Raw genomic sequence first — 27863 nt, 5'->3', positions numbered from 1 at the left:
TTGAAATGCAGGTCAGGTTCTTATTTTCATTGTGAATAATTAAAGAAGAGAACTTTCTTTATCTCTAGTACCTCTTAATTCTCCTTTATAATAGACTCTCTTTTATAAAGAACATGAATATTATCACTCTTTTCCTTTTTCAGAATCTGATATTGACGCTGCCACTGCAATGATGCTTTTAAATACTTCTATAGAACAAGGAATTTTGGAATGTAAGCAATCACACTTTTCTTTTTAAAATACATTTTTTCTGAGTGTCTTTCAAATGTCATTTTTTTTTTTTTAATATTTATTTATTTGGCTGCTCCAGGTCTTAGTTGCGGCACACGGGATCTTCGCTGTTTCATGCAGGTTCTTTTAGTTGCAGCATGTGGGCTCTTTAGTTATGGCATGCGGCGTCTTTCAGTTGCGGCATGTGGGATCTAGTTCCGTGACCAGAGATAGAACCCGGGCCCCCTGCATTGGGAGCACGGAGTCTTAACCAGGGAAGTCCCTCAAATGTCATTTAGGATGCAAAATATTAGTGTTGCAGGCAGAATTACTTCTTTCTAACTAGATTGTGTTTTCATCTGAATAACTTAGTTTCTGTTTTATTATATTTCTTTTAATTTATGTGAGCAATTGAGAGATCGAGGCTAATGCTGTGATAGATCTTGTTACATTGACTAAGAAATGAAGAAATAAATAGCATACTTAGAAATTAAGCTTGAAGATTTAAAAGTAAAAATGAAAGCTATGAATAAGAAAACATAGAAAAGTATGTTTATAACCTTGAAATGGAAAAAGCCTTTTTTGAGATGAGATACAAAATGCGAAATCCATAAAAGCTGTGTAAATTTAATTAAACATCAAAATTTTAGAGTTCTGACAACAGCAGATATCTTTAAGCATAACACTGGGACAACATATTTCTTCACTTTATATACAGACAAAGGAATAATATTGAGTATACATGTGTATATAAAAAAGATTTTATAAGTAAGAAATAAGGAAACAGTTCAACAGAAAAGTCAGCAAAATATATGAATAGGTGGGCCTCAGAGGAGGAAATATATAGATGGACAACACACGTTTGAAAAGATGCGGCTTCTCTAGAAATCAGGGAGATACAAAATGAAACGATATTGATACTATCTTTTTGTCCATGAGATTATGAAAAATTAAAATGATTGATAATATTAGGGGTTAAGTATAGGAAATGGGTATTGTCATACACTGTAGAATATAAATTGGTACAACCATTTTGGAAGGCAGTTTGGAAATACCAATTAAAACTTAAAATGTGTATATTCTTTTACTTATTAATTATATTTCTTGTTACCTCTCCTAGAAAAATATTGTGTATGTGTAAGAAAAGGCTTGTGGATGGATTTTCATTGCAGTATTATTTGTAATAGTGGAAAACTGGCAACAACCTAAATATCAATAAGTAAATGGTTAGCTAACCAGTGGCACATTGATATTGAGGCATTCTGTGCAAGCAGCTCAAAGTAATTATATTGTCCATGGAAAGGTCAAGACATACCATTAAGTGGTTTAAAAATGTTTCACATTAATACCTACAGGATGATATGGTCTGCATAAAATTTGAAAACCCACAAAACATTACCAATCTAAAGCACTTATTCAGGAGTGATGTAGTAGTTTTAAATGGCCTGTTTCTGCAATCAAATGCATTTGATTTATTGATGGAAGCTTTATTTTCCACAGGTGAGAAGCCTCTTCCTCTTAAAACAGCAGTGCAAAAAAAAAGGAGTTATAGCAATGCATTTAATCATTCCAGTGCTATGCGATTACACGAGAGTGATTCTTTAGCCACCAGCATTGATCCAAAAGAAGACCACAATTACAGTGCAAGTAGCATGACAGCACAGCGTTGTGCATCCAGGTCTAGTGTGTCTTCCCTGTCTTCTGTGGATGAGGTATATGAATTTATCCCAAAGAGTAGCCATGTAGGAAGTGATGGCAGTGAAGGATTTCACAGTGAAGAAGATACAGACGTTGATTATGAAGATGATCCTCTTGGAGACAGTGGCTATGCATCACAGGCTTGTGCAGATACCTCTGAAAAAGGGCAGCCAGACAAAAAGATGCGAAAACAGTCGTGTCAAGAAATTGATGAGGAGCTCAAAGAGGCAGCTGGATCTCTGCTCCACCTTGCTGGAATTCGTACATGTCTAGGTTCCCTAATAAGTACTGCAAAGACACAAAATCAAAAGCAGCGGAAAAAATAGAAATACTTATTAGTGTGAAATTATTTTTAAATGTGGCAATACTCTTCTACTTAATTCTTTACAAGGGATATCAAAGCCATAATGGACTTCTTTTGTTTCAGGGTGGGGGAGGGGTGCTAATTACCTGTTTATTTCTAAACATTTTTGTTTTTTAAATTTTTATTAAATAATTGCTGTTAGGATCATGCCCAATCATAAATATGATGTGAAGTCCTAAAAGCATAATTTCTGTGATAAGTGTGATAAGATTTGGAAATATTATGTAAAAAAAATCCCCAGCCTCTGTCTTAAACTTGTAGGGAAAATCTTTTATTCTATTAATGTGTCCAAATATATGAATTGGCAACTCTGTAACATATTTTTTTCATTTTCTCTTCCAATCTGTAATTAATTATAGTTGCTGATCCAGCTAAAAATTTTGCTGCTTTCTTTCTCACATACTCCTCTCTTGACACAATGCAATCCAGTAGGATGAGATTTCAATTTTTTATTTTGTCTTAGTTTTTGTTTTTAATTATTTTTTGTTGACACATGAACAAAGTTGAATATAAATTGGAAAAGATCCTAGATGTCTAGAAAGTTCCTTTTGGATACATAGGCAGTACAGCAAAAATTCTAAGATTTAGAAAAGGCAATTTTGTGATGTAATTTCATTTAAGAACCCTGTAATTCCTATTACTGTATTATCTTTGAAATTTTTTAACTTCCCAGATATTGCATAGCATTTATTGGAGCCATTTCTTCTTTCCCAAAGTGCTTTGCAACCATTGTTTGAATTTTAGCCACTAACTGTCTTTGTTGAGGAGAAACTATCCAATGAGAGGATATAGCCATAGAGTGTATTAGGAAGTTAACACCCATTTTGGCACACTTCTGCAATAAGAGGATCTTTCATTTGCTTGTTAAATGTCCTGCATTCTGAGAATCTTGTAGTACGAATGGAGTGTAATCTAATATAAACACTTTGAATACGTATTACTTATGTTATCGTAAATAAAGGTAGATCATTTAGGAAAAAAATTCTGCCCAAACTTTGTATGAATTAAATTTGTATGTGCACCCAGTTAAGGTAAAGGATTTAACAAAACTATAGAGACAAAATGCCTTCGTGGATTTCAAAATTCGTATAAAATTAAATCTTATATAATACATCCTTTTGAGGAGGCAGTGTAATACCTATTATGTGCCATTAAATCCATGCTAAAAGATTTTGTTACTGTTCGAAATGTGTATTGACCAAGGCCTTTTTCAGTATTTGAACAAATCTGCTTGTATGATACATTTTTTCATATCATTTATATAATGTGACTATATCATTCAAAAGGAACAGGGATACTAATAAAACTCAACTTATTCACTATATATTTTTTTACAACGGCAGGAGCAACTTTCCAAAAGTTCAGTCTTATCTCATGCTACATCCTGTTTCATAGACAATGACCTTGTTTTCATTTTCTGATAATTTCATATATACATATACATACACACATATACGTACATACACACATAAGCTCACGATTTTGGTTTGTTACTTTCAGCTACTTCTATGACAATAAAGCATTTTCTTGGATTTTTTTTAAACAAATATTTTTAACTTGTAGAGTTTATTTGGGCAAAACTGAAACGAGAAGCATAATGAAAACGTCTTTTTCAGTTGGCAAGACTTTAAGCCAGGGATAACAACATTAATATTACCTGTCCTGTTCCCATGTTAATTGTAATTGAACCTGGATAGCCACATTTATAGAATCGGTGCTGTTGAAAAATAGTAATCTTTCAATGTGTTGATAATGAATAAGTGTGCAGGATGAGGTATTGGATTTTTTTGTTCTTCGTATATGTCACATCTGCTACAGAAAATGGCTAACCCAAGTTAACATCTTTTACTGTAGACAGTGCTTATAACACCAGAAATTGTTTTTACCATGGTATAAGTAGTACCGAGATTATAAAAATCATTTTAATAACAAAATGTTTTTAAGCTATTTACTGTGGCCCTCTGTATAGACCTTATTAACAGTGTTTTAATGATATGGTTCCAATTTATCTTGTTCAGCTGAAATTCTGTACCGCAAATGTTCTGTCTGGTTCCAGTCCATTAGATAATTAGTATTTGTGAAGTAAAGGAAAGTAAGATAAGGAGGGGGAAAGTCCTTCCCAGTTCAAATAGAGATCTTCAAAGTTATTTTTGTTTTAATATAAATAACAATAACTCTTTAAACTTGATTTTCTCTCCCTCTTCATTGTACTCTTCCCACAAATTTAAAAGTTAAAAGTTCTGTTCATCACTAGCAAGGTCAATAAACTTTCACACTAAAACCTAACAGGAAGAAGTTATAGGATATTTTATATTGAATTCTTATATAGAATTCAGTGCATCACTTTCCATGTGCTGATTTACCAAGGCAGTTATTTTTAAGGTGAAGAACCTTTTTAATTATGGTCCACCATTAATACTTCCATAGACATCCCATTCCTCAGGTTTGTTGAGATAAAAACATAGCTAATAACCACCCAGTTAAGGAAAGTCATTTCAAGTCCTATGGACTGGAAATTGTATTTCTAAGAATATATTACTAGCAAATTTTACTATAATAAAAACAACTTGGCAATCCTGGAGAGATTTTATATTTTAAAACTGTGACTTAAACTAACATATAATTTGCCTTGCATCAATATAAATTGTTACAACCGATTCCAGTTTATAATAGATCCCTAGTAGAAGTTTTAACAGTTAATCTTCATCTTTCACATCCCAAATAGAATCAGTGTTTCATGAATATGTATTTTTGAAATTGATTTGTGCAATATATTACTAAGTTAGTTCATGTTTTATTTTACTTTTCAAATTCAGAGAAAGAAAGTATTACATGGAGAAGCTAATTATTGGTGGATCACCTCCTTTTCTCCACCTTTGAGCCTTTCATGTCCTCCTTGTAACCAATGTGACTTCTCTTAACTCAGATTCCTTTGTATATAGTAAAGTTTAGAATATATATATTTTTTCTTTTGCTACTTGCTGAGGCATTATGTAAAGTGTCATACTGGGTCGTCAGTTAAATATATGTTAGCACGAATTCAAAACTAGAGAAAGTTTTAAGGGGGGAATGTGTGTGTCTTCGTAGACCAGGAGGCCTTTCCCAGCAATTTAAGCAACAGGTGTGAATACTTCACAAAGCTGTGAAGACTATTGTCTTAAATACTACAGTAACTTAACAACCTTTTGTGAAGACCATAGCATTTAATTAAGAAACTTTGAGGCTTTCTAGTTTACATATATTTTATAGTTTTTTGTTAGTTTGAAATGTTATATAAGCTTTGATTTAAACAAAGTTTGCTTTAGTATGTTAATGATGTAGTCAAAATATTTATTGAAAGACAAAGTAGAGTATTTTAATGTTATACCTGCCATTTTTTTAAAAGCACATTTTTTGCATCTAACTGCCAGTGCCATTGTCAAAACTTGTTTTTAAAATTGTTGTACATTTCTTATTAAACTAAGTGCTTAATTTTAAAGTATTATGTTGCCATTACATAGTGTATAAAAATGTATAATTGCCAATTCATTGTAACTATTATTTATTTTTAAGTGAAAGAATGCTGATTCAAGAAATTTGAGTTATTAAACTGTCCTTATCCTCTTTTCTAATGTAGCATAAAAATTACCGAGTTTGAGTTATAATTGCCAGTAAGTAGATGACCAGTCCAAGTGAACCACTTCTCAGTTGCCAGTCTTTGCTCATATTAAAAACAACTTAACAAATGTTTAGTTTTTGTATCTAATCTCTGATTATTAAATTGTTTATAAAGTTTATTTTTACCAAAGAGATGCAATTCATTATGATAAAGTATTACAGAATAAACCTTGTTTTATAACGTACTTGTACTTTCTCTCTCCTTTGGGGGTTGGTAGTATAGATGTAGGTGGTTCATACTCCTACACTGACACACTCTTTCTATTCCAGTGTTACAAAGTTGGAGTCATGCAGATGAAGAATAAAAGTTTTAATTTCAGAATTTTTTAAAGGCTATTTTTTGAAAGTATTCTTTTTCCTGGTTTTTATATGTCATCTTGATCATTGAAAGCTAAAATAGTGTGAATTACATTATTCTCTTCCTGAAGTTGAACTTTTCCTGTTCGTATATATAATGAGATATTTTGAAATATAACTAAGAAAAATTGAGTAGAATATGTAATTATTAAGGTTTATTTCTGAGAATTCCCTGGTGGTCCAGTGGTTAGGACTGTGCACTCTCACTGCTGAGGGCCTGGGTTCAGTGCCTGGTCAGGGAACTAAGATCCCACAAGCCACACGGCACGGCCGAAAAAAAAGACTATTTCTAAATACAGTTGACCCTTGAACAACGTGGAGGTTAATTCACATATAACTTAAGTCAGCCCTCTGTATCTTCAGTTCCTCCGTAAAGGCAGATTCAACCAACTGTGGACTGTGTAGTATTGTAGTACTTACTATTGAAAAATATCCAAGTATGAGTAGACTCTCGAAGTTCAAACCCACCTTACTCAAGGGTCAACTGTACAGTAGTTTTACTTCAAAAATACCCATAATAATCACCTGTTAAAAATTGGGCATCCATTGTAAAATGGAATAACCTACAACCACTACTTTGATTTTAATTTCCCCTGTCACTTCTTTGAAGTTCTGTGCTGGTCATTTAAACGGTAGTATCTACCTAGAGTTGTGTATTCAAAATGAGTTGGTGAGACAGCCATATTGATTTTAAACTCCCTTTGAAATCCAGATTCATTTAAAAGTAGCCATTTGGGATTCATGTATTTGTCCCTTTAAAGAGAATCTTATTCTCACTGTTAGATTCACCACTTCCTCGCTCATACAAGTTCTGAGCTAGTATAATTTTTATACACCATTTTTAGAAAAATATTAAAATATAGGTTAAAACATGTTTAGTCTTTTCCTCAAGAATTTCAGGACATGGATCTTTGTTTTTTTGTTTTTGGGGAAATGAAGCTAGCAAAATACAAAAATTTAGATATAAAAGTGTTGAGAATCTTTAAGAATGAAAATAATTACTAATCTTAGAAATAGCCATATTAATATGCTCCATGAAATTTTAAGTAGAGGAATGTTTAGACGCTGTCATCCTCTAAATTAAAATAGCCATGTGCTACACAGAGAATATAACTTATATGTAAGGATAGTTTGTGTTCCAAAGATTGTTGGAAAACTAGAAACACTCTTCAGTGAACTCCAGAGCAAGTTATGTACCTCATAATATAGTGGATAAACAACAATCCCCTCTTAACTGAAAGTGATTCTTACACAGAAATTTTGTTTAGGTGGATTTTCTTCCATTATAGATTTTCCTTAACCGTGAGGTTTTGGTTCAAGTAAATACTTAACAAATCCACCTTGTTGGGAAATTTTAATAATAGAGGAAACTAGGAGTTGTGCAGGAAAGAAAGATTGTAAAAATTATTAATTTAGGGGAGATTTAAGAACCTGAAGCAAAATTGCTATCTGCTGGTTGAGAATTTGAAATAGAGACTGCAGCCAGATTAAAGTACTCTGCAGTCGGGAATTCCCTGGTGGTCCAATGGTTAGGACTTGGTGTTTTAAGCGAGGCTAAATAAAGTGCTCTGCCATGGAACTAAATTCATATGATAATCCTGTATATTGAGACGAATTGACAAGAAGTTGCACACCCTTTGTGAACTGAACATCTTTTCACTGAAGTATTTCAGTGCTTAATCCCAAGCACTGGGTTTTAAGTGTTGGACATACAATACACACTAAGAAGAAAAATAGACAGTCCCTCTCAAAAATGTAAACACAATTGTGAATTGTGGTGATTGCCATGAAAGAAGAAAATAAGGAGCTCTCAAAATATATAACATTTAATCTGGGGTTTCAGGGGAGGTTACCCTGAGGAATGTAATTTAAGCTGAAATCTGAAAGAAGCAGGTAATTTGGGAATGAAAGCATGGCAAATTCTTCTGGGCAAGGATAATAGCATTCACTAAGAGCCCTGTGATTGGAGGAAACATGAGATTTTCAGTGAAGTAACAGGCTAGTCTTACAAAGCAAAAGAGCTGGGGCCAAACTTTGCAAAGCCACGTGAGTCAAATTAAAGATTTGGGCTTTTATTTTAAGTACGTAGGGAAGCCGATGAAGGTGTATGTGGTTTAAGAAATCACCCTAACACTTTGTTTATGGGTTTTTTCCCCCAATTTTATTCCATGACTTGGTTTTCTCCCCCCTTTATTTTGTATTGGAATATAGTTGATTTACAATGTTTCAGGTGTATAGTAAAGAGATTCAATTATATGTATATAACTGAATATATATATATATATATACACACTTTACAGATTCTTTTCCATTATAGGTTATTACAATATATTGAATACAGTTCCCTGTGCTATACAATAGGTCCTCGTTGTTTCACCCTGACACTTTGACTTGCAGCCATAATGAAGTAACAGGGTCAGATTTAAGCTCCTCTGTAAACAACCAGAAAACTGGGCAAAATATATGAAATATTTTTGACGCGATCAATAAGAGTGATACAATTCTAGCCAGATTAATTAATGGGGAAACATAAAAAGGACACAAATTAGCAAAATCAGAAATGAAATGAGACATAAGGACAGATCCTACAGGTATTAAAAGGATAATAAAAGAGTACTATTAAGACCGTTAAGCCAATTCATTCAACTTAGATGAAATGAACAAATTTTCTGAAGTATAATTGACCTACAATATTATATTAGTTTCAAGTGTACAGCATAGCATGGTGATTCAATATTTTTATACATTACAAAATGATTACCACGATAAGTCTAGTTACCATCTGTCACCATACAAAGTTATTACGATATTACTATATTCCCTATGCTGTACATTACATCCCTGGGACTTATTTTACAGCTAAAGTTTATACCTCTTAATCTCCCTCACCTATTTCACTCATTTATTCCATCGCACCTCCCCTCTGGCAACAACCAGTTTGTTCTATATACGTATCTATGAATCTGTTTCTGTTTTGTTACATTTGTTTTGATTTTTAGATTCCACATATAAGTGAAATCATACTGTATTTGTCTTTGTCTTATTTCATTTAGCATAATACACTTTAGGTCCACCCATATTGTTACAGGCTGCAAGATTTCATTTTTTATGGCATATATATATAGATAGATAGGTAGATATTTATGTGTGTGTGTGTGTGTGTATGTATGTATATATTCCACATCTTTATTCATCTATCAGTGGACACTTAGGTTGCTTCCATATCTTGGCTATTTTAAATAATGCTGCAATGAAAATAGAGATTAATATATGTTTTTGAATTCGTGTTTTTGTTTTCTTCAGATACCCAGAAGTGGAAATGCTGGATCATGGTAGTTCTAATATTTTGAGGAATCTCCATACTGTTTTCCATATTGGCTGTACCAATTTACATGCCCACAAATAGCACAAGGGTTCCTTTCATCTACATCCTTCCCAACACCTGTCATTTATTGTCTTTTTGATAGTAGCTTTTCTGACAGGTGTAAGGTGGTATCTCTCTGTGGTTTTGATTTGCATTTCCATTATGATATTGATGTTGAGCACCTTTTCATGTGTCTGTTGCCATCTGTATGTCTTCTTTGGGAAAATGTCTATTCAGGTTCTCTACCCATTTTTCAATCAGGTTGTTTGTTTTTTTGATGTTGACTTGTATGAGTCCTCTACATTTTGGATAGTAATCCCTTATCAGTTATATCATCTGCAAATATTTTCTTCTATTCAGAAGGCTGTTTTCTCATTTGTTAATAGTTTCTTCACTGTGCAAAAGCTTTTTAGTTTGATGTAGTCCCTTTTGTTTATTTTTGTGCTTATTTCCCTTGCCTGAGGGGAAGAATATTGCTAAGACAAATGTCAAAGAGCATATTACTAAGCTTTCTTCTAAGAATTTTATGGCTTCAGGTCTTACATTTAAGTCTTTAATCCATTTTGAGTTTATCTTTGTATATCGTGTGAGAAAGTAGTCCAGTTTGATTCTTTTGCATGTAGCTGCCCAGTTTTCCCAGCACCATTTATTGAAGAGGCTGTCTTTTCCCCATTGTGTGCTCTCGATTCTTTGTCATAGATTAATTGATATTATAAGCATGGGTTTATTTCTGGGCTCTCTGTTCTCTTCCACTGATGTATATGTCTGTTTTTGTGCCAGTACTATACTGTTTTATTTACTGTAACTTTGTAGTATACCTTGAAATCAAATAGCATAATACTTCCAGCTTTGTTCTTCTTTCTCAAGATTATTTTAGTAATACGGGATCTTTTGTGTTTCAGTTCAAAGTACTTGTTTTAGTTCTGAGAAAAATGCATTGGTATTTTGATAGAATTGCATAGAATCTGAAAAATTGCCTGGGGAATCCAGTCATTTTAGCAATATTAATTCTTCCAGTCCATGAGCATGGAATATTTGTTTGTGTTATGTTCAATTTCTTTCATCAATGTCTCATAGTTCTCCCAGTACAGGTCTTTTACCTCCTTAGTTAGATTTATTCCTAGGTACTTTATTCTTTTTGATGTAGTTGTAAGTGTTGGCTGTAGGTTTGTCATATATGACTTAATAAAAGTCGTATGTTCAGTTATGTTCCTTCTGTACCCACTTCACTGAGAGTTTTTATCATAAATGATATTGAATTTTGTCAAAAGTTTTCTGCATCTATTGAGATGATCATATAATTTTTATTCTTCAATTTGTTAATATGGTGTATCACATTGATTTGAGATATTGAACCATCCTTTCATTCCTGGGATAAATCCCACTTAATCATGGTGTAGGATCCTTTTAATGTATTGTTGAGTTCAGTTTGTTAATACTTTGTTGAGGATTTTTGAATTTATGTTCCTGTGTTGGCCTGTAATTTTCTTTTTTTGTAGTACCTTTGTCTGGTTTTGGTATCAGAGTGATGTTGGCCTCAAAGAATGAGTTTGGAAGCATTCCTTTCTCTTCAATTTTTTGGAATAGTTTGACAAGGATAGGTGTTAACTCCTTTAAATATTTGGTAGAATTCACCTGTGAAGCCATCTGAAACGTCCTGGACGTATGCTTGTTGGGAGTGTTTAAATTATTGATTCACTATCATTAGTGATAATCAGTCTGTTCATATTTTCTATTTCTTCCAGATTCAGTCTTGGGAGGTTATGCATTTCTAGGAATCTGTTCATTTCTTCTAGGTTGTCCATTTTATTTGTGTATAATTGTTCATAGTAATCTCTTATGATCCTTTATATTTCTGTGGTGTCAGTTGTAAGTTCCCTTTCATTTCTGATTTTGTTTATTTGAGACTGTTCTCTTTTTTCCTTGATAAGTCTGGCTAAAAGTTTATCTATTTTGTTTATCTTTTCAAAGAACCAGATCTTAGTTTTCTTCATCTTTTCTATTGTCTTTTAGTCTCTATTTCACTTATTTGTGCTATGATCTTTATTACTTCTTTTCTTCTAACTTTGGGTTTTGTTTGTTCTTTTTCTAGTTCCTTTAGGTGTAAGTTTAGGTTATATTAGATTTTTTGTTTGTTTGTTGAGGTAGGCTTGTATCACTATAAACTTACCATAAATAATATATAATATAATATACATACAATGTATATACATACCATAATGCATACCATATTTTGTTTACCTATTCATCTGTTGATGAACATTTGAGTTGTTTCTACCTGTTGGGTCTTATGCATAATGCTGTTGTGAACATTGGTGCACAAGTATCTGTTTAAATACCTACTTTCAATTTTGGTGGGTATATACCTAGAAGTAGAATTACCAGATGATCTGACAATTCTGTGTTCAGTTTTTTTGTGGAACCATGATACTGTTTTCTACAGCAGCTGTACCCTTTTACATTCCCACAGCAATGCTCAAATGGTCCAATTTTTCCATATCCCCTCCAACACTTGTTCTTTTCTTCCTTTCTCCCTCTCTCTCTCATAATAGTAATCCTAAATCATCCTAATGGAGGTGAAGTAGGGTGTCTCACACTTTCCTATGTCTTGCAAACAGAGCCACTGGCAATCTTTTCTTCAGAACTATATTTTCAAGGATATTTTTATAGTGGATGACTGTGGAAGGTGGATATAGTGTCTTCCTTCAGAGTAGAGGACAGGTTTCTTAGCGGTCCAAGCATAATAAAGAGAATGGCTCACTTTGGGGCAAAGGTCAGACACATTTGCTTGCAGCCTTTATAAAATATTAGGGTTTCCTAAGCAGCATTCACCTGGGCTGCTCTGCACAGCCCCATGGGAAAACTGAAACCCAAAGTGACTGTGAAGCTCATGTTGCTTGCTGTACTGTAAGTAATAAATTTCTTTGTCTCTGACCCAGGAGTCTCATGTTTTCTGCCAGCATCCATGAAACTGTAGCAGGTAAGCTTGTTAGCTTGAAAGTACTGTGAAAGCTCACATCCTTCACAGTTCTTGACATTCTTCTGCCTGATAAAAGGCATCTCTGAAAAATCTACAGCAAACATCGTATCAAATGGTGAGAGGCTGACCACTTCCCCTTTAATTATGAATAAGCCAAGGGTGTCCCCTCTCATTACTTCTATATTTTACTGGGCCTCCTCACCACTTTGGTAAGGCCAAAAAATAAAATAGAGGAGGGGCGGGGTGGGATAACTAAAGGGCATAGAGCTTGGAAAGGTAGAAATAAAGTCACCTTTATTTACAGACAACATGATTGTGTATATAAAAAATCCTAAGAAATCTACAAAAGGCTACTAGAACTAATAAATTTAACAAGGCCACAGGATACTAGGTCGAATGATTTATAAAAATTTATTGTACTCCAATATAATAGCAGCAAACTTCTGGAAGATGAAATATTTTAAAATACAATTTACATTAGTATGCAAGAAATGAAATACAAAGGAGAAAATTTAACAAAACATGTGCAAGACCTGTGCAAAGAAAAGTATAAACCCTAGCTGAGAGAACTTAAGAACATCTAAATAAATGGACAGATACACTGTGTTCATGGATCCAAAGACTTAAATATTGTTAAGATGTCAATTCTCTCCAAATTTATCTACACATGCAATTCAGTCCCAATCAAAATCTAGCAGGTTCTTTTGAGGAAATTGGCATGCTGATTCTAAAATTTATATGGAAATGCAAATGACTTAGAATAACCAATAGCATTTTTAAACAAGAGTTGACTGGCTTATACTACCTGATTTCAAATTTCACTATAAAGTTATAATAAACACAGTATGGTTTAATACATATATTTCAATGAAACAGAATAGTCCAGAAAGAAAATCCACACATATATGAGCAGTTGATTTTTGACAAAGGTGCCAAGTTAATTCAAAGAACTAGGGATAATTTTTTTTTTTAATGGTGCTGGACAATCGTATATATATGTGGAAAATGATGAATCTTGACTTATCTCTCACCATACATGAAAATTTATTTAAAATCAATATCATTGACCTAAATGTTAAAGCTAACAGTGTAAAACTTTTAGAAGAAAACACAGAGGAAAACCTTTTTGACTTCAGAGCAAGCAAAGATTTCTTAGATAAAACACACGAAACACAAACCATAAGAGAAAAAAATTTTTAAACTGATCCTCATCAAAATTAAAAACTCTTGCTCTCTGAAAGACACCATTAAGAAGATGAAAGAGTGGGTTTGTGCCCCGGTCCGGGAAGATCCCACATACCGCGGAGCGGCTGGGCACGTGAGCCATGGCCGCTGAGCCTGCGCGTCCGGAGCCTGTGCTCCACAACGGGAGAGGCCACAACAGTGAGAGGCCCACATACCGAAAAAAAAAAAAAAAAAATGAAAGAGCAAACAACATACTGGGAGAAAATATTCACAACATGTATATCTGACAAAGGATTGTATTCAGAATATTAAAAAAAAACTCCTACAAGTCAATATTAAAGAGACATAAACCGAGTAAAAAACAGGTAAAGATTTGAACAGACTGTTAACCCAAAATATATATGAATAGCAGAAAAATAGCAAAATATATATGAATAGCAGACCACAGAAAGATGCTCAACATCATTAGTCATCAGAGAAATGCATACTAAAACCCCAATGAGATACTACTACACATGCAATAGACTGTCTAAAATTAGAAGGATTGACAATACAAGTGAATTTAAAAATGTGAAGCAATTATAAATCTCATGGTTGCTGGTGGGAATATAAAGTAACACAGACACTTTGAAAAACAGTTTGGCAGTGTCTTATAAAGTTAAACATACACTTATTATATAGCCCCGTGTACTAGTCTATTAGGGCTGTTTGCTACAATAAACTGCCACTGACTGGATGGCTTAAGAAACATACATTTATTTTCTCACAGTTCTGGAGGTAAGAAGTCCAAGATAGAGGTGTGGGCAGGGTGGGTGGAGTGAGAGCTAAAACACATACACAGACATTGGGGAGAAAAGCTCCTTGACCTTCTAACTCGTTTTAGCAAACCAAAAATAAGTTGTCCTATTTGAACTGCAGAGTAAAGGAGTTAATAAAAATTTGTTAGTAAGGAACAGATGAGAAGCTGAAATACATTCAACAGATTCTATTACTTTCAGAGCTGAGAGTTGAATAAAGACACCTCAAGTCAGACGGATGGCTCCCATACAAAGTATGAGATGGATCAGAGAGAAAGAAATATTCTCTGAGGAGGGTTGGGTGGGTGTGGAAAATCAGTTGCTGGGAGTTCAATGGTTTTTTAATTTTAATTAAATTAAGAACTACCTGAATCTGATCTAATCATCTATGAAGTGTATTATCTGGAATGCTATAACTACTACTTAATGAGTGTTTTCTACTTGACAGGTTGGCAGTACTAAGCCAAGCATTTAGATATTGTTTGTTATTTCATTTAATCCTCATATCAACTCTTTGAGGTTAATGAGGTAATGTTATTTATAGACAAAGAAATCCACACTCAAGGAGCTTAAATTGCCAATAGTTACACCATCTAGTAAATGGTTAAAAAAAACCAAGCCTGGTTCCTAAATTTGTGCTTTAACTACCCGGCTTTTCTGCCTCTAGTTTATAGGACCAACTAAGCACAAGAAGAATGATTGGCGTTTTATTCTTTTATTCAACAAATCTTTGCCAAGGCCCTCGTGGTTCTGCAGTGAGCAAAACAGATGAAAGTCTCTGCCCTCATGGAGCTTACATTCTAGTGGGAGGAGACTGGCAAAATAAAAATTTGAAACAAAATACCGGAAGTGATAGTGCTATGAAGAAAAACAGGGGAGGAAGAGGAGAGGTGACAGCTGAAGTCTCTGCCCTCATGGAGCTTACATTCTAGTGGGAGGAGACTGGCAAAATAAAAATTTGAAACAAAATACCGGAAGTGATAGTGCTATGAAGAAAAACAGGGGAGGAAGAGGAGAGGTGACAGTTGCTGTGTGGTCAGGCCACCCAAGATGGCTGTCCTCTTGCTCTCTGCACATCCCCTGCTCAAGCAGTGTGTTCTTCACCTATATCCTAGTCACATGACTGGTCTTCCTACATACTTGCGCCGGGCCCAGCTAGTGATTTTTCTAACTTTAGATCAGACCGTCTCCACAGGGATAACTTATCAAAGGGGTGATGAGGGGCATCCCCCTCTGCCAGTTTCCCTAGTAACCAATGAGCCAACATGATGTCATTTCCCCTATAACTGGTAACCTCCCCCTCCCACCAAGAGCGGAGACTGCCGGCGTGTCCTGCCAACTGTCTGCTGCACACGGTGGGGCGTTGCTCCAGGACCTTGTTTCAGACGTGTAAGCTCCCCAGTCCGTGAAACCATAGATGTCTCTGTTGCTGACTCCAGGCTCTTTCTCCGATCTTGAAACTCGGCAAGTACAGGGCTTGCAGGCCTGCGGGGTGCAGCCCAACAGTTGCTGTTTTAGATGGGGAGGACCTCTTACCTAGGTGGCTCTGAGCAGGGATTAGAATGATGTGCGGGAGCAACATACACAAATACCCAGAGGAAGGGAACAGTGAAGGCTAAAGTAGAGGCTGCAGCTATTTAACGTTTTTACAGCATTAGCAAGAGGAGTGGCTATTTGCCTGGAGCATCCAGAGCAAAGGAGAGACTGGTAGGAGCTGAGGCCTGTGAGGTATTCGGGCACCAGGGGCCATGTCTTGCAGAGTTCTGTGGCCACCACAGTAAGAACTTAGAATCCAAGATCTGCGCCTAATGTAATCAAATTACTGATATTTTTCTAAGGATCACTACCACACCTTGAGATTTAGAGGTTGTCCATAGCAAAGCTTACGTCCAAAATCTTAATTAAATACCTTCTGACAAAACAGGGCATCCTCTACATGATCACCTGTTACAGTTACCCTTCAAGCCAAAATAACTCCAAAACCAAGAAATGTATGTAAATCCAGGAAGTTAAGATAGTAGTGGTGGAAAAAAAAAAGATAGTGGTGGTGTTTCTCTGGCACATATATTACTGTATCTTATTAACAAGTTGTTTCATAGGGTAAAAATCTTACCTCTTCTCATTAGTATAAGGCTACATTACTGCAAAGTCTATTAAAATACATCATTATTACTTTTAAATATAATTGGATCTAAGCCACCCAAGTTTTTTATGGCATTAAGGGAATAGAGAGGAATAATTTTATAATTAGCCTATCTGAGAGGTTTCATTAAGTAATTCAAGCATTCCCTTAAGATCTTGTTTACAGTATTAAATCTCTTAATAAGTAGAGTAAAAGTAAATATAAAACTGAATCTTGATCAAATTATGGCACTGACAGTTCTACAACAGCCTAATTCACTGTTACCAAGTAAACACTTTAAGAACCGAGATGTTTGGTATCTTTCTAGTCAAATGAGCAAGAACCATGTTGCAGCAGAATTTGCCCCCACATCTATTAAGATTTCATTTAAAAGAACTCCCACCCACTTTCTGCTTTCACTTACACACCAATCTGAATTCTTAAAGGAAATTGTATTACAAATGAAATTGGTTTTTCCTGAAAATCAGTGTTTGATGATAATTCTGAGACTAAATATTTCCTTGTAACTTGATTCTGTGTAAATACTATCGCTCCCTTCTTTTAGATGTATTCTCCCCAGGAAATGTATGGTCAGCTTGAATTCACTTTAAGAAAAATGTTGATTATTCAAATGAGAAATTGCAACATTCAAACACTTGCAGCCAGCTCTTTGGAGAGGCAGTGGTGTATTTACACATTTCAGCTGACACACCACAGGTTCTTTACCAGTGCAGGTAAAAGCAGGACCATATATAATTTATTAGTACTCTCTCTCTCTAATTGCTTTCCAGTAGAATTGCAGAAAGGAATTCTCACTCTCTTCTGTTTCCCCTTGGGGGTTTCCTTTGTTACAGCTTAACTCTAAGCTTTATATGGAGTTGCAGCTTTCGAAATAGAGCGTTAATTGGAAGCAATTATCCAATTATACCAGCTGTGACTATGCTGTATACCCAATTTTTACCAAGAAAAGAGCACATTCAACAGATGATTTAATATAGCAGCCTGGCATAATGAACCTGCAACGGACACTCCAATCACATAGCTAATGTCTTCAATGCCTGAAATATTCAAGAGTACATGTGTAGCTGAAGTCAGGGCAAAAAGTAAACAAACAAAACAAAAAATAAAGACTATCAGGCTTGATTTTCAAAGCAGGGCAAACATGTGTGATGTAAATTTTAAAAGTAATCAAAGAGCTTATGTTTGTTTATTATCTAAAATGCGTGAGATTTTTCCAACTGCTTGATTTTAAAAGTAGGTGTGCTTTCAACTTTAGTTTTTTAAAAACTTTTTTGATGCCTTATGTATGTGCGCTGAAGGCTTATTACAGTGCTGTCCTTGAAACTGATGCTTTGGAACCACTTTAGGTACTTCTCAGATAAGCACCCAGAAGAACCTGCCTTGTATGAAATTCCACTCTGCAACCAGTAGTGTGATAATGAGCTCTGGGGGAGTCATTTTCTGCCTGTAATCTATTCAGCTTCTCAAGTGTTGACCAAGTGCTTGCGGGGGGTGGAAAATGCTTTGGCAAGGATAGTGTTGATTAAATGGGTGGGAAGATAATCCATATGCTGTCAAGGAATATTTTTATGAGCAAAAATTCACTACTACTAACACCTGCGAAATTGGCTCGGCAAGAAAAGAAGAAAATGTTTCAGCAAATTTGTTAGCTCTATATTAAAGAAACAAAAACAAAGGAACCAAAACACTTGGCCACCAACTCTTGAGTCATCTTATTGGTGCTGTCTTGACAAAGAGATGCCATTCCTCTCTGTGCTATGATGTCACTTTTGTCCAATCATAACCTTCCTTATGAGAGTGTGGGATAACTCTCTGGAGAAAAGGTGAGTGACAGCAGCAAGCAACGCAGCAGTCACTAGGCAACAAGATCAGCCTTCAGTGGAAGAGAATTTTCAAACATTTAACCCTCACACTGTCAGGGTTTCTTGTTGCTGATATGGCAATAATCTCTAGACAAATGGCATGAATAATGCAGCTTTTTTTTTTTTAAGCTATCTTTCTAAAGGCCATGAGAGGAAACTTTCTATTTAGACTAAGGACCTTACTTGGTTTGAAAAAGACCGGTAAATTTGGAAATTTTTAAAACCTCTTTTTCACAAGGGTCATGATTTAACTCACATGATTATCTCCTTGGTGTCTTTAGACCCATTATTTTCTTGCTCCCCATAAGCTGGGCTGTCACACAGCTGTATGGTCTGTGCCCAACACAGAGTTAGAGGGTGAGTGGAGCTGAAATCAGCCTATGCTCCATGTGTCCGCACACACCCTCGTTCAGGTATTCTCAAGAAATGTGTCTTTAACTGATTTGTCTCCCTGATGCCATTTTGTAATTTGTCTGCCTGGAGTAGTGCTTTTTCCTAATTTGCACAAAGTTGTTGTATGAGTTCTCAGGTAGGGGGCCTTGCAAGTATATCTTCGTTTTCCAAGCAGTTAGAAAGTTCTGCAAGATTGTCCCTCCTCTTTTGCACTTGACTCTGCTAGAGAATTTAGCACAGGGCTGGACAGACCCAGGTGTGGACTGGCAGTATTGTTTCCAAACTGGATTTCCAGAATCATGTTGCTCAGACTGCTTGGTTTGTTTCCCAAAAAGCATATTCTTTTAGAATTTCTCTCATGAAACTGGTTTTTTGTTAATTTGAGAGCCCTAATTGTTTACCTTTTTTTTCTGCCCCCAGTTATACAGTATAACGATTTCCTTAAGAAGAGAAAGTTTTTTTAATTGAAGTATAGTTGATTTACAATGTTGTGTGATTTACAATGTTATAGTTTCTGCTATATAGCAAAGTGATTCGTTTATACATATATATCAATATATTCTTTTCCATTATGGTTTATCACAGGATATTGAATATAGTTCCCTGTGCTGTGCAATAGGACCTTGTTTATCCATCCTATATGTAATAGTTTGCATCTGCTAACCCCAAACTCCCACTCCCAACTCTTCCCCACAACACACCCTTGGCAACCACAAGTCTGTTCTCTATGTCTGTGAGTCAGTTTTTGTTTCATAGATAAGTTCATTTGTGTTGTATTTTAGATTCCACATATAAGTGATATCATATGGTATTTGTCTTTCTCTTTTTGTCTTACTTCACTTAGTATGATAATCTCTAGGTCCATCCATGTAGCTTCAAATGGCATTATTCCATTCTTTTTTATGGCTGAGTAATATTCCATTGTATATATATATACTTAATCCTCTTGATCTGTCGATGGACATTTAGGTTGTTTCCATGTCTTAGTTATTGTAAATATTGCTCCTATGAACATAGGGGTGCATACATCTTTTCGAATTATAGTTTTGTCCAGATATATGCCCAGGAGTGGGATTGCTGGATCATATGGCAACTCTCTTTTTATTTTTTTGAGAAACCTCCATACTGTTGTCCATAGTGGCTGCACCAATTTTCATTCCCACCAACAGTGTAGGAGGGTTCCCTTTTCTCCAAACCCTCTCGAGCATTTGTTTTTTGTAGACTTTTTTTTTTTTTTTTTTTTTGCGGTACACGGGCCTCTCACTGTTGTGGCCTCTCCCGTTGCGGAGCACAAGCTCCGCACGTGCAGGCCCAGTGGCCACGGCTCTCGGGCCCAGCCGCTCCGCGGCACGTGGGATCCTCCCGGACTGGGGCACGAACCCATGTCACCTGAATCAGCAGGTGGACTCTCAACCACTGCGCCACCAGGGAAGCCCTTTTGTAGACTTTTTAATGGTGGCCATTCTGACTGGTATGAGGTGGTACCTCACTGTAGTTTTGGTTTGCATTTCTCTAATAATTAGTGATGTTGAGCATCTTTTCATGTGCCTATTGGCCATCTGTATGTCTTCTTTGGAGAAATGTCTATTTAGGTCTTCTGCCCATTTTTGGATTGGGTTGTTTGTGTTTATTGTTATTGAGTTGTATGAGCTGTTTGTATATTTTGGAAATTAAACCCTTGTCGGTCACATCATTTGCAAGGATTTTCTCCCAGGCCGCATGTTGTCTTCGTTTTGTTTATGATTTCCTTTGCTGTGCAAGAGATTGTAAGTTTGATTAGGTCCCACTTGTTTATTTTTGCTTTTATGTCTATTGCCTTGGGAGACTGATCTAAGAAAACATTGGTATAATTTATGTAAGAGAATGTTTTGCCTATATTCTCTTCTAGGAATTTTATGGTGTCATGTCTTATATTTAAGTTTTTAAGCCATTTGGAATTTATTTTTGTGTATGCAGTGAGTGTGTGTTTTAACTTCTTTGATTCACATGCAGCTAACTTTCCTAACACCACTTGCTGAAGAGACTGTCTTTTCCCCATTGTATATTCTTGCCTCCTTTGTTGAAGATTAATTGACCGCAGGTGAGTGGGTCTAAAGAACAGAAATCTTTATTATTATTTTAGTTAGATAATAAATCAATTAGCAGATACTGATTAAGTGAGTTTCATGAGGACCGTCGGTACCATGTTTTCTCTCTCAGTGCCTGGCACATAGTAAATGCACATATATCTTTGCATAATTAATTAATGGTATTCACTTGGGGGACTCCAATAGGGGAATTATATATAATCCATTAGAATTGTAAGACGCTTGCAAGTTAACTAGTACAAGACTCATTTTGCAGTTGAGGAAACTGAGACCCAAATAACTAACCAATTCATAATCTAGTTAAAAGTGTGACCAGATTTGCCTATAATTAAGTCAATGTGAAGTTAATTTAGCTCGCAAACATGTAGGGGGCAAAAATCATTTCCACTGACTTGTTATATGCCTTATGTAGTATTGTTAAATCTGTCCTCAAAAAAAAAATATATGTCTTCAACATGTTGGTGCTCATATATTTGAGGACTATACTGAGGTTTAAAAAATAAAGTCAGATCTTGTTCGGAAGTAAACAGGTTCATCAGGGCCACAAACCCAAAACTGTCTTTTTATATATATATAAATTTATTTATTTATTTATTTTTGGCTGTGTTGGGTCTTCATTGCTGTGCGCGGGCTTTCTCTAGTTGCGGTGAGCGGGGGCCACTCTTTGTTGCAGTGCGCAGGCTTCTCATTGTCCTGGCTTCTCTTGTTGCAGAGCACGGGCTCTAGGCACAGGCTTCAGTAGTTATGGCACATGGGCTCATACTTGTGGCTTGTGGGCTCTAGAGCTCAGGCTCAGTAGTTGTGGCACACGGGCTTAGTTGCTCCGCGACATGTGAACTCTTCCTGGACCAGGGCTCGAACCCATGTCCCTTGCATTGGCAGGCAGATTCTTAACCACTGCACCACCAGGGAAGCCCCCAAAACTGTCTTAAGACTTTTGTGTCTCTAGGGATTGGTTCAATATTTGGCTTATGACAGGTGCTCTATAAATTTTTGTTGAAAGAATAAAAGGGTAAAATAAAAGAATAAGTTTTTAAAGTTCTTGTTATAGGGGAGATTTGCCTGTATTTTAAGTTTTGAAGAAGTAGCTGGCTATAGCCATGTGAACCAGTGAACAGAAGGGCCTTTGAAGCCCTGAGAGCAATTTAAAGCAGCAAATGGATATGTAAAACAGCATTCACTGTTCAAATCAATCCCAAGGGGAGACTGAACAGCCAAAATATCATGACCGGGTAGAACACTGTCTAAAGGGCATTACAGGGTGGATTGAATATAGAATAGCCTCCAGTTTCATTAATTTGAGTCTGATCAACTGAACACTCTTAAAAGTTAAATTTATAAGAAAAGTAGGAAAATAAATACATAAAACAAAAATTCAATGTACCAAAACTTATGGGATGCAGCTACAGCAGTACTAAGAGAAAAATTTATAGCTAAATGCCTATTTTAGAAATGAAGAATGATGTCAAATCAATAACCTAATCTTCTCCCTTAAGAAACTAGAAAAAGAAGAGAAAACTAAATCCAAATGAAGCAGAAGAAAAGAAATAATAAAGATTAAAATGGAAATAAATAAAATAGAAAACCAATAAAGAAAAATAATGAAATAAAAAGTTGGTTCTTTGAAAAGATCAAGAAAACAGACAAATTTTAGCTCGACTGACCAAGAAAAAAATATAGAGAGAGAGAGAAGACACAAATTACTCATATCAGGAATAAAATAGGACATTGCTACCAATCTTACAGAAATTAAAGGAATTATAAAGAAACACTTGACCAACAGCATGTCTGTAAATTAGATAACTTAGATGAAATGGATGCATTCCTAGGAAGACCCAAAACCAAAACTGATTCAAGAAGAAAATAGAAAATAAATGTGTATACATATTTTTTTCAGGAAGAATATTTTCCCTTTTTTAAAAACTATGTTTTTAGAGCAGTTTTAGGTTCACTGCAAAATTGAGAGGAAGTGACAGTGATTTCCCATACCTCCTGCCTTGGCATATGCATAGCCTCCCCCATTATCAACATCCTCCAGAGTGGTACATTTGTTACAGTTGATGAACTTACATTGACACATCATAATCACCCAAAGTCCATGGTTTACCTTGGGGTTTACTTCTGGTGTTGTACGTTCTATGGGTTTGGACAAATTTATAATGGCATATCTCCATAATTATAGAATCAGAGAGAGTTTCTTCACTGCCCTTAAAATCCTCTGCACTCTGCCTATCAATGCCTTTCTCCAACACCAAACCCTGCCAACCACCAATCTTTTTACTGTCTCCATAGTTTTGCCTTTTCCAGAATGTATTATGTTGGAATAATAGGTTACATAGCCTTTTCAGATTGGCTTCTTTCACTTCGCAGTATGCATTTAAACTTCCTCCATGTCTTTTCATAGGTTGAGAACTCCTTTCTTTTTAGCGCTAAATAATATTCCACTGTCTAGATGTATCACAGTTTATTTACCCATTTACCTATTGAAGGACATCTTGGTTGCTTCTAAATTTTGGCAATTATGAATAAAGCTGCTATAAACATCTGCATGAAGTTTTTTGTGGACATAAGTTTTCAGCTCCTTTGGGTAAATATCAAGGAGCTCAACTGCTGGATTGTATGGCAAGAGTACATTTAGTTTTGTAAGAAGCTGCCAACTGTCTTCTGAAGTTGCTGTACCACTTTACATTTCCAGTAGCAATGACTGAGTGTTTCTGTAGCTCAATATCCTCACTAGCATTTGATATTGTCAGTGTTCTGGATTTTGTCCACGCTAATAGGAGTGTAGTGGTACATCTTTGTTTTAACTTACATTTTCCTGATGATATATGATGTGGAGCATCTTTTCATATTCTTTTTATCGTCTGTATATCTTCTTTGGTGCAGTATCTGTTAAAGTCTTTGGCCCATTTTTAAATTGGGTTGTTTGTTTTCTTATTGTTGAGTTTTAAGAGTTCTTTGCATAGTTTGGATAACTGTCTTTTATCAGATGTGTCTTTTGCAAATATTTTCTCCCAGTCTATGGCTTGTCTTCTCATTCTCTCACCCTTGTCTTTTGCAGGGCAGAAAGATTTAATTTTAAGAAAGTCCAGTTTATCAATTATTTCATGGATCATGCCTTTGGTATTGTATCTAAAAAGTCATCACCACACCCAAGGTCATCTAGATTTTCTCCTGTTATTTTCTAGGAGTTAACAGTTTTGTGCTTTACATTTAGGTCTGTGACCCTTTTTGTGAAGGGTGTAAGGTCTGTGTCCAGATTCTGTTTTTTTTACATGTGGAAAAATATTTTCCTTTTAAGAATCATTTTTCTTCTAGATGTGGTATATATATACAATGGAATATTACTCAGCATCAAAAAGAATGAAATAATGCCATTTGCAGCAACATGGATGGACCTAGAGATTATCATAGTAAGTGAAGTCAGAGAAAGACAAATACCATATGATATCACTTATATGTGGAATCTAAAATACAATACAAATCAACATATCTACAAAATATAAAGAGACTCACAGACATAGAGACCAGACTTGTGGTTACCAAGGGAAAGAGGGGGTAGAGAAAGGAAGGAGTGGGAGTTTGGGGTTAGCAGAGGCAAACTGTTACATATGGGATGGATAAACAACAAGGTCCTACTGTACAACACAGGGAACTATATTAAATATCCTGTGACAAGCCACAATGGAAAAAAATATGAAGGGCTTCCCTGGTGGCACAGTAGTTAAGAATCTGCCTGCCAATGCAGGGGACACGGGTTTGAGCCCTGGTCCGGGAAGATCCCACATGCTGCAGAGCAACTAAGCCCATGCGCCACAACTACTGAGCCTGCACTCTAGAGCCTGCGAGCCACAACTACTGAGCCCGTGCGCCACAACTACTGAAGCCCGTGCTCTGCAACAAAGAGAAGTCACCACAATGAGAAGTCTGCACACCGCAATGAAGAGTAGCCCCCGCTCGCCACAACTAGAGAAAGCCTGAGCACAGCAACAAAGACCCAACACAGCCAAAAATAAATTAAATAAATAAATTTTTTTTAAAAAATGAAAAAGAATATGTATATGTAAAACTGAGTCACTTTGCCATACAGAAGAAATTAATACAACGTTGTAAATCAACTATACTCCAATAAAATTTTTGAAAAAAATCATTTTTCTTCCAATGTTCAAAGTAGGTATAGATAAAAGTACAGATAAACAAAAAAGAGGAAAATAACTCCATGATCCGAAGAGAATTGATAGCATTTTGAAGTAAACATTCAAATATGTGCTATATATGTACAAGATGTTAAAAAGGGACTCTTTCTGCTCACTTTTGGCTGAAGCCCTACAGGTGGATAACAATACAATAGGTACCCAAGAATCCCACATCCTAAATATTCAAATTAAGTTGCTGTGATGCCTAGGCAAGGGTAGACTGAGAGATTATGAAACAGGTTCTGCCAGAATTGAGCCATCACCCCACCAGCCTAAAAAGTAGGGGTTGAAGAGTAGTGAGAGAAAATGTCATGGAGGGCCTTGTTGGTGGGCTGGGTCCCACCCCACCTCCCAGGGGGGAGAGAAGTACATCCCCTCATCCGAAGCCAAGCGAGAGGGGCTTCCAAGACCCACTCAGAGAGCTAGACACGTCCTTCTGGAACTTGGGAACTGGTGTCTGCCTTTTATCAAGAAAAGCCCGCAGATGAGAGACTGTGGCTGGACCTAAGCCTACCCGACAGCAAGGAGAGAGAAGGTCTGCACTGCCATGGTGGCAGGCCAAGATGTGTGAGCTTCGCCAGGGCCATGTGGATCCGAGGAGGGATCTAGCCTGAGTTATTTAAAAAAGGGACCACAGGGACTTCCCTGGCGGTCCAGTGGTTAAGACTCCAAGCTTCCACTGCTGGGGACGCGGGTTCGATCCCTGGTGGGGGAAATAAGATCCCGCATGCTGTGGGTCGCGGCCAAAATTGAAAAAAATAATAAAAGGGGACCACTTAAGAGGATATCGGAGTGGGAGGGCAAAGGGCCCAAAGGATAGGGTTAGTGTAAGGGAGATGGCTGGAAACCCCATGGGTGGAGGGGAGAACTGGAAGCTTCCACCTGGAAGAGAGACAGCGTCCTTAAACAGTGAATTTTGGGAGCAACCTGCAAAGGCATGTACCAGAGAAAGAGGCTGCAAGGTGCATCTACCACACACGCAGGAGCCAATGAAGGATCTGGCTGAGCCTGCCAGGGAAGACTGCCCTTCCCCCGCTGCCATCCCAAGGGCCCTGCCTTGGATGGGGTTGGAGCTGAAGGGAAGATGAGGCGCTATGAGAGGGAAGACAGCACTACTAAGCTTTCCAGGAGTCCAAGTTCGCAACAGGTTGGCCTGGAGGAGAAGATTCCCTTTAAGTGGAAAAGTTCAGATTGGACTGAATTATCGAATTAAGACCGCCCAACTGACTGAAAGGGATCATAAAAGCTTTGAGACCTGCCTGAGACTTCATCCAGGCACAGGAAAAGGACAAATCCAGAAAGTAGGTTTGAAGTAAATGTGGGAGAAGGAAAACAGTTGCTTTGTTATCACACTTGTGCCCATCTTAATCAACAAAATAGTAACAAGTATAAGAAATATTTTTAAACAAGTATTGGATCATACTGGGTTCTTATGTAAATTAAATGTTTGATGTTTGGCATATAATAGCATAATGCTTGGCACATAATAAATACCATATAAGTGTTAGCTATTATTTTTCTTAATAAGAATACTAACATTCTAACCTGCCTTTTTAATTTAACAATATATCCTAAATATATTTTCATGTTAATAAGTACAATTATGGCACATAACCAGAATGAGATCCACAATGTCTGTTTTATTCACTAACGTATCCTATTTACAACAGTGCCTAGCACATAGCAGGTAATCAATTGCTAAATGAATCATTTCAAGTGGCTCTAATGTGTTGTTGTATGGAATGTACTATATTTATTCATTCATCTCCTGTTATTGGTTAGAAAACATTGGAAACAACCGCATCTAGGTGGTTTCCAATCTTTCATGATGATAAACCAAACTCTAACAAATGTCCATATTTTTGGATCTTCGTGTACCTCCTTCATTATTTTCTTGGTATAAGTTCTTAGAAGAGGAATTGCTGTTAAAGGGTATGAAAGTTTTATTAAAACTTTGAAAATTGCCAAATTGCCCTCTGGAGGGAGACTATGGAAGAATTAGGAATTTCCAAGTACAGAGATTATTTTTATTATCTTTGTATAGCTCTGATATTTCCCAGTTCCAAGAGTTCTGGCATGGCTTCAACCAAGAAGGCTTTCTGCAAGGTTGAAAATTAAAACACATTTCGGGAACTTTTTCTAGGACATAGTTGACTGAATGAAATGGAAGGGAAAACAAAGCAATTCAGCCGCGGTGAGTAACTCCACAGCCCAGGAAGCCTCAGCCTGGAAGAGAATAGATTCCTCTCCAGGCATCACAGAGAAGAATTATAAATCAAGAATACAACTAACTGTTTACTGAGCACCCACGAGGAATGGCACTGTTCTGGCTGTTGCGGACACACGATGCCCAGTACGTGCTATTCCACAGCATTGACCACTTCAGCATGTGGTGGCCTCTCTCTGCTACCCCCTCCCTTCCCTTCTTTCCCTGCCTTCCAGCCCCCATGCCCAGAATGTAAGCTTTCCAGGGAACAGCCTTTGTTTATTTCATCTTGCATCCCTGGCACACAACAGGAAAAATGCAGTAGATGCAATGCATGTTTGTAAAACTGAACAGAACTCCCCCT

The 27863-nt window shown here is 36.3% G+C and overlaps 1 protein-coding gene across 4 annotated transcripts in view; it reads left to right on the top strand.

The window, feature by feature from the left end:
- The window catches only part of FOXN2 (forkhead box N2), a 77541-nt gene extending 49883 nt beyond the window's left edge, over window positions 1–27658 (top strand). For 3 of the 4 annotated variants that reach the window (XM_060169273.1, XM_060169274.1, XM_060169276.1), the window contains exons 5-6: window positions 144–212; window positions 1711–6114. In XM_060169273.1, the coding sequence (XP_060025256.1) occupies window positions 144–212; window positions 1711–2234 (593 nt within the window). In that variant the 3' untranslated portion in view covers window positions 2235–6114. Of the gene's footprint in view, window positions 1–143; window positions 213–1710; window positions 6115–27436 lie in introns of those variants that run through there. The other variant, XM_060169277.1, reaches the window with a different exon arrangement.
- The last annotated feature ends 205 nt before the right edge of the window (window positions 27659–27863 follow it).

Source organism: Lagenorhynchus albirostris, chromosome 13 (assembly GCF_949774975.1).
Source record: "Lagenorhynchus albirostris chromosome 13, mLagAlb1.1, whole genome shotgun sequence".
Classification (NCBI taxonomy): Eukaryota; Metazoa; Chordata; class Mammalia; order Artiodactyla; family Delphinidae; genus Lagenorhynchus; species Lagenorhynchus albirostris.
Note: the sequence above shows the minus strand (reverse complement) of the source record. Positions and strands in the feature narration are given on the sequence as shown.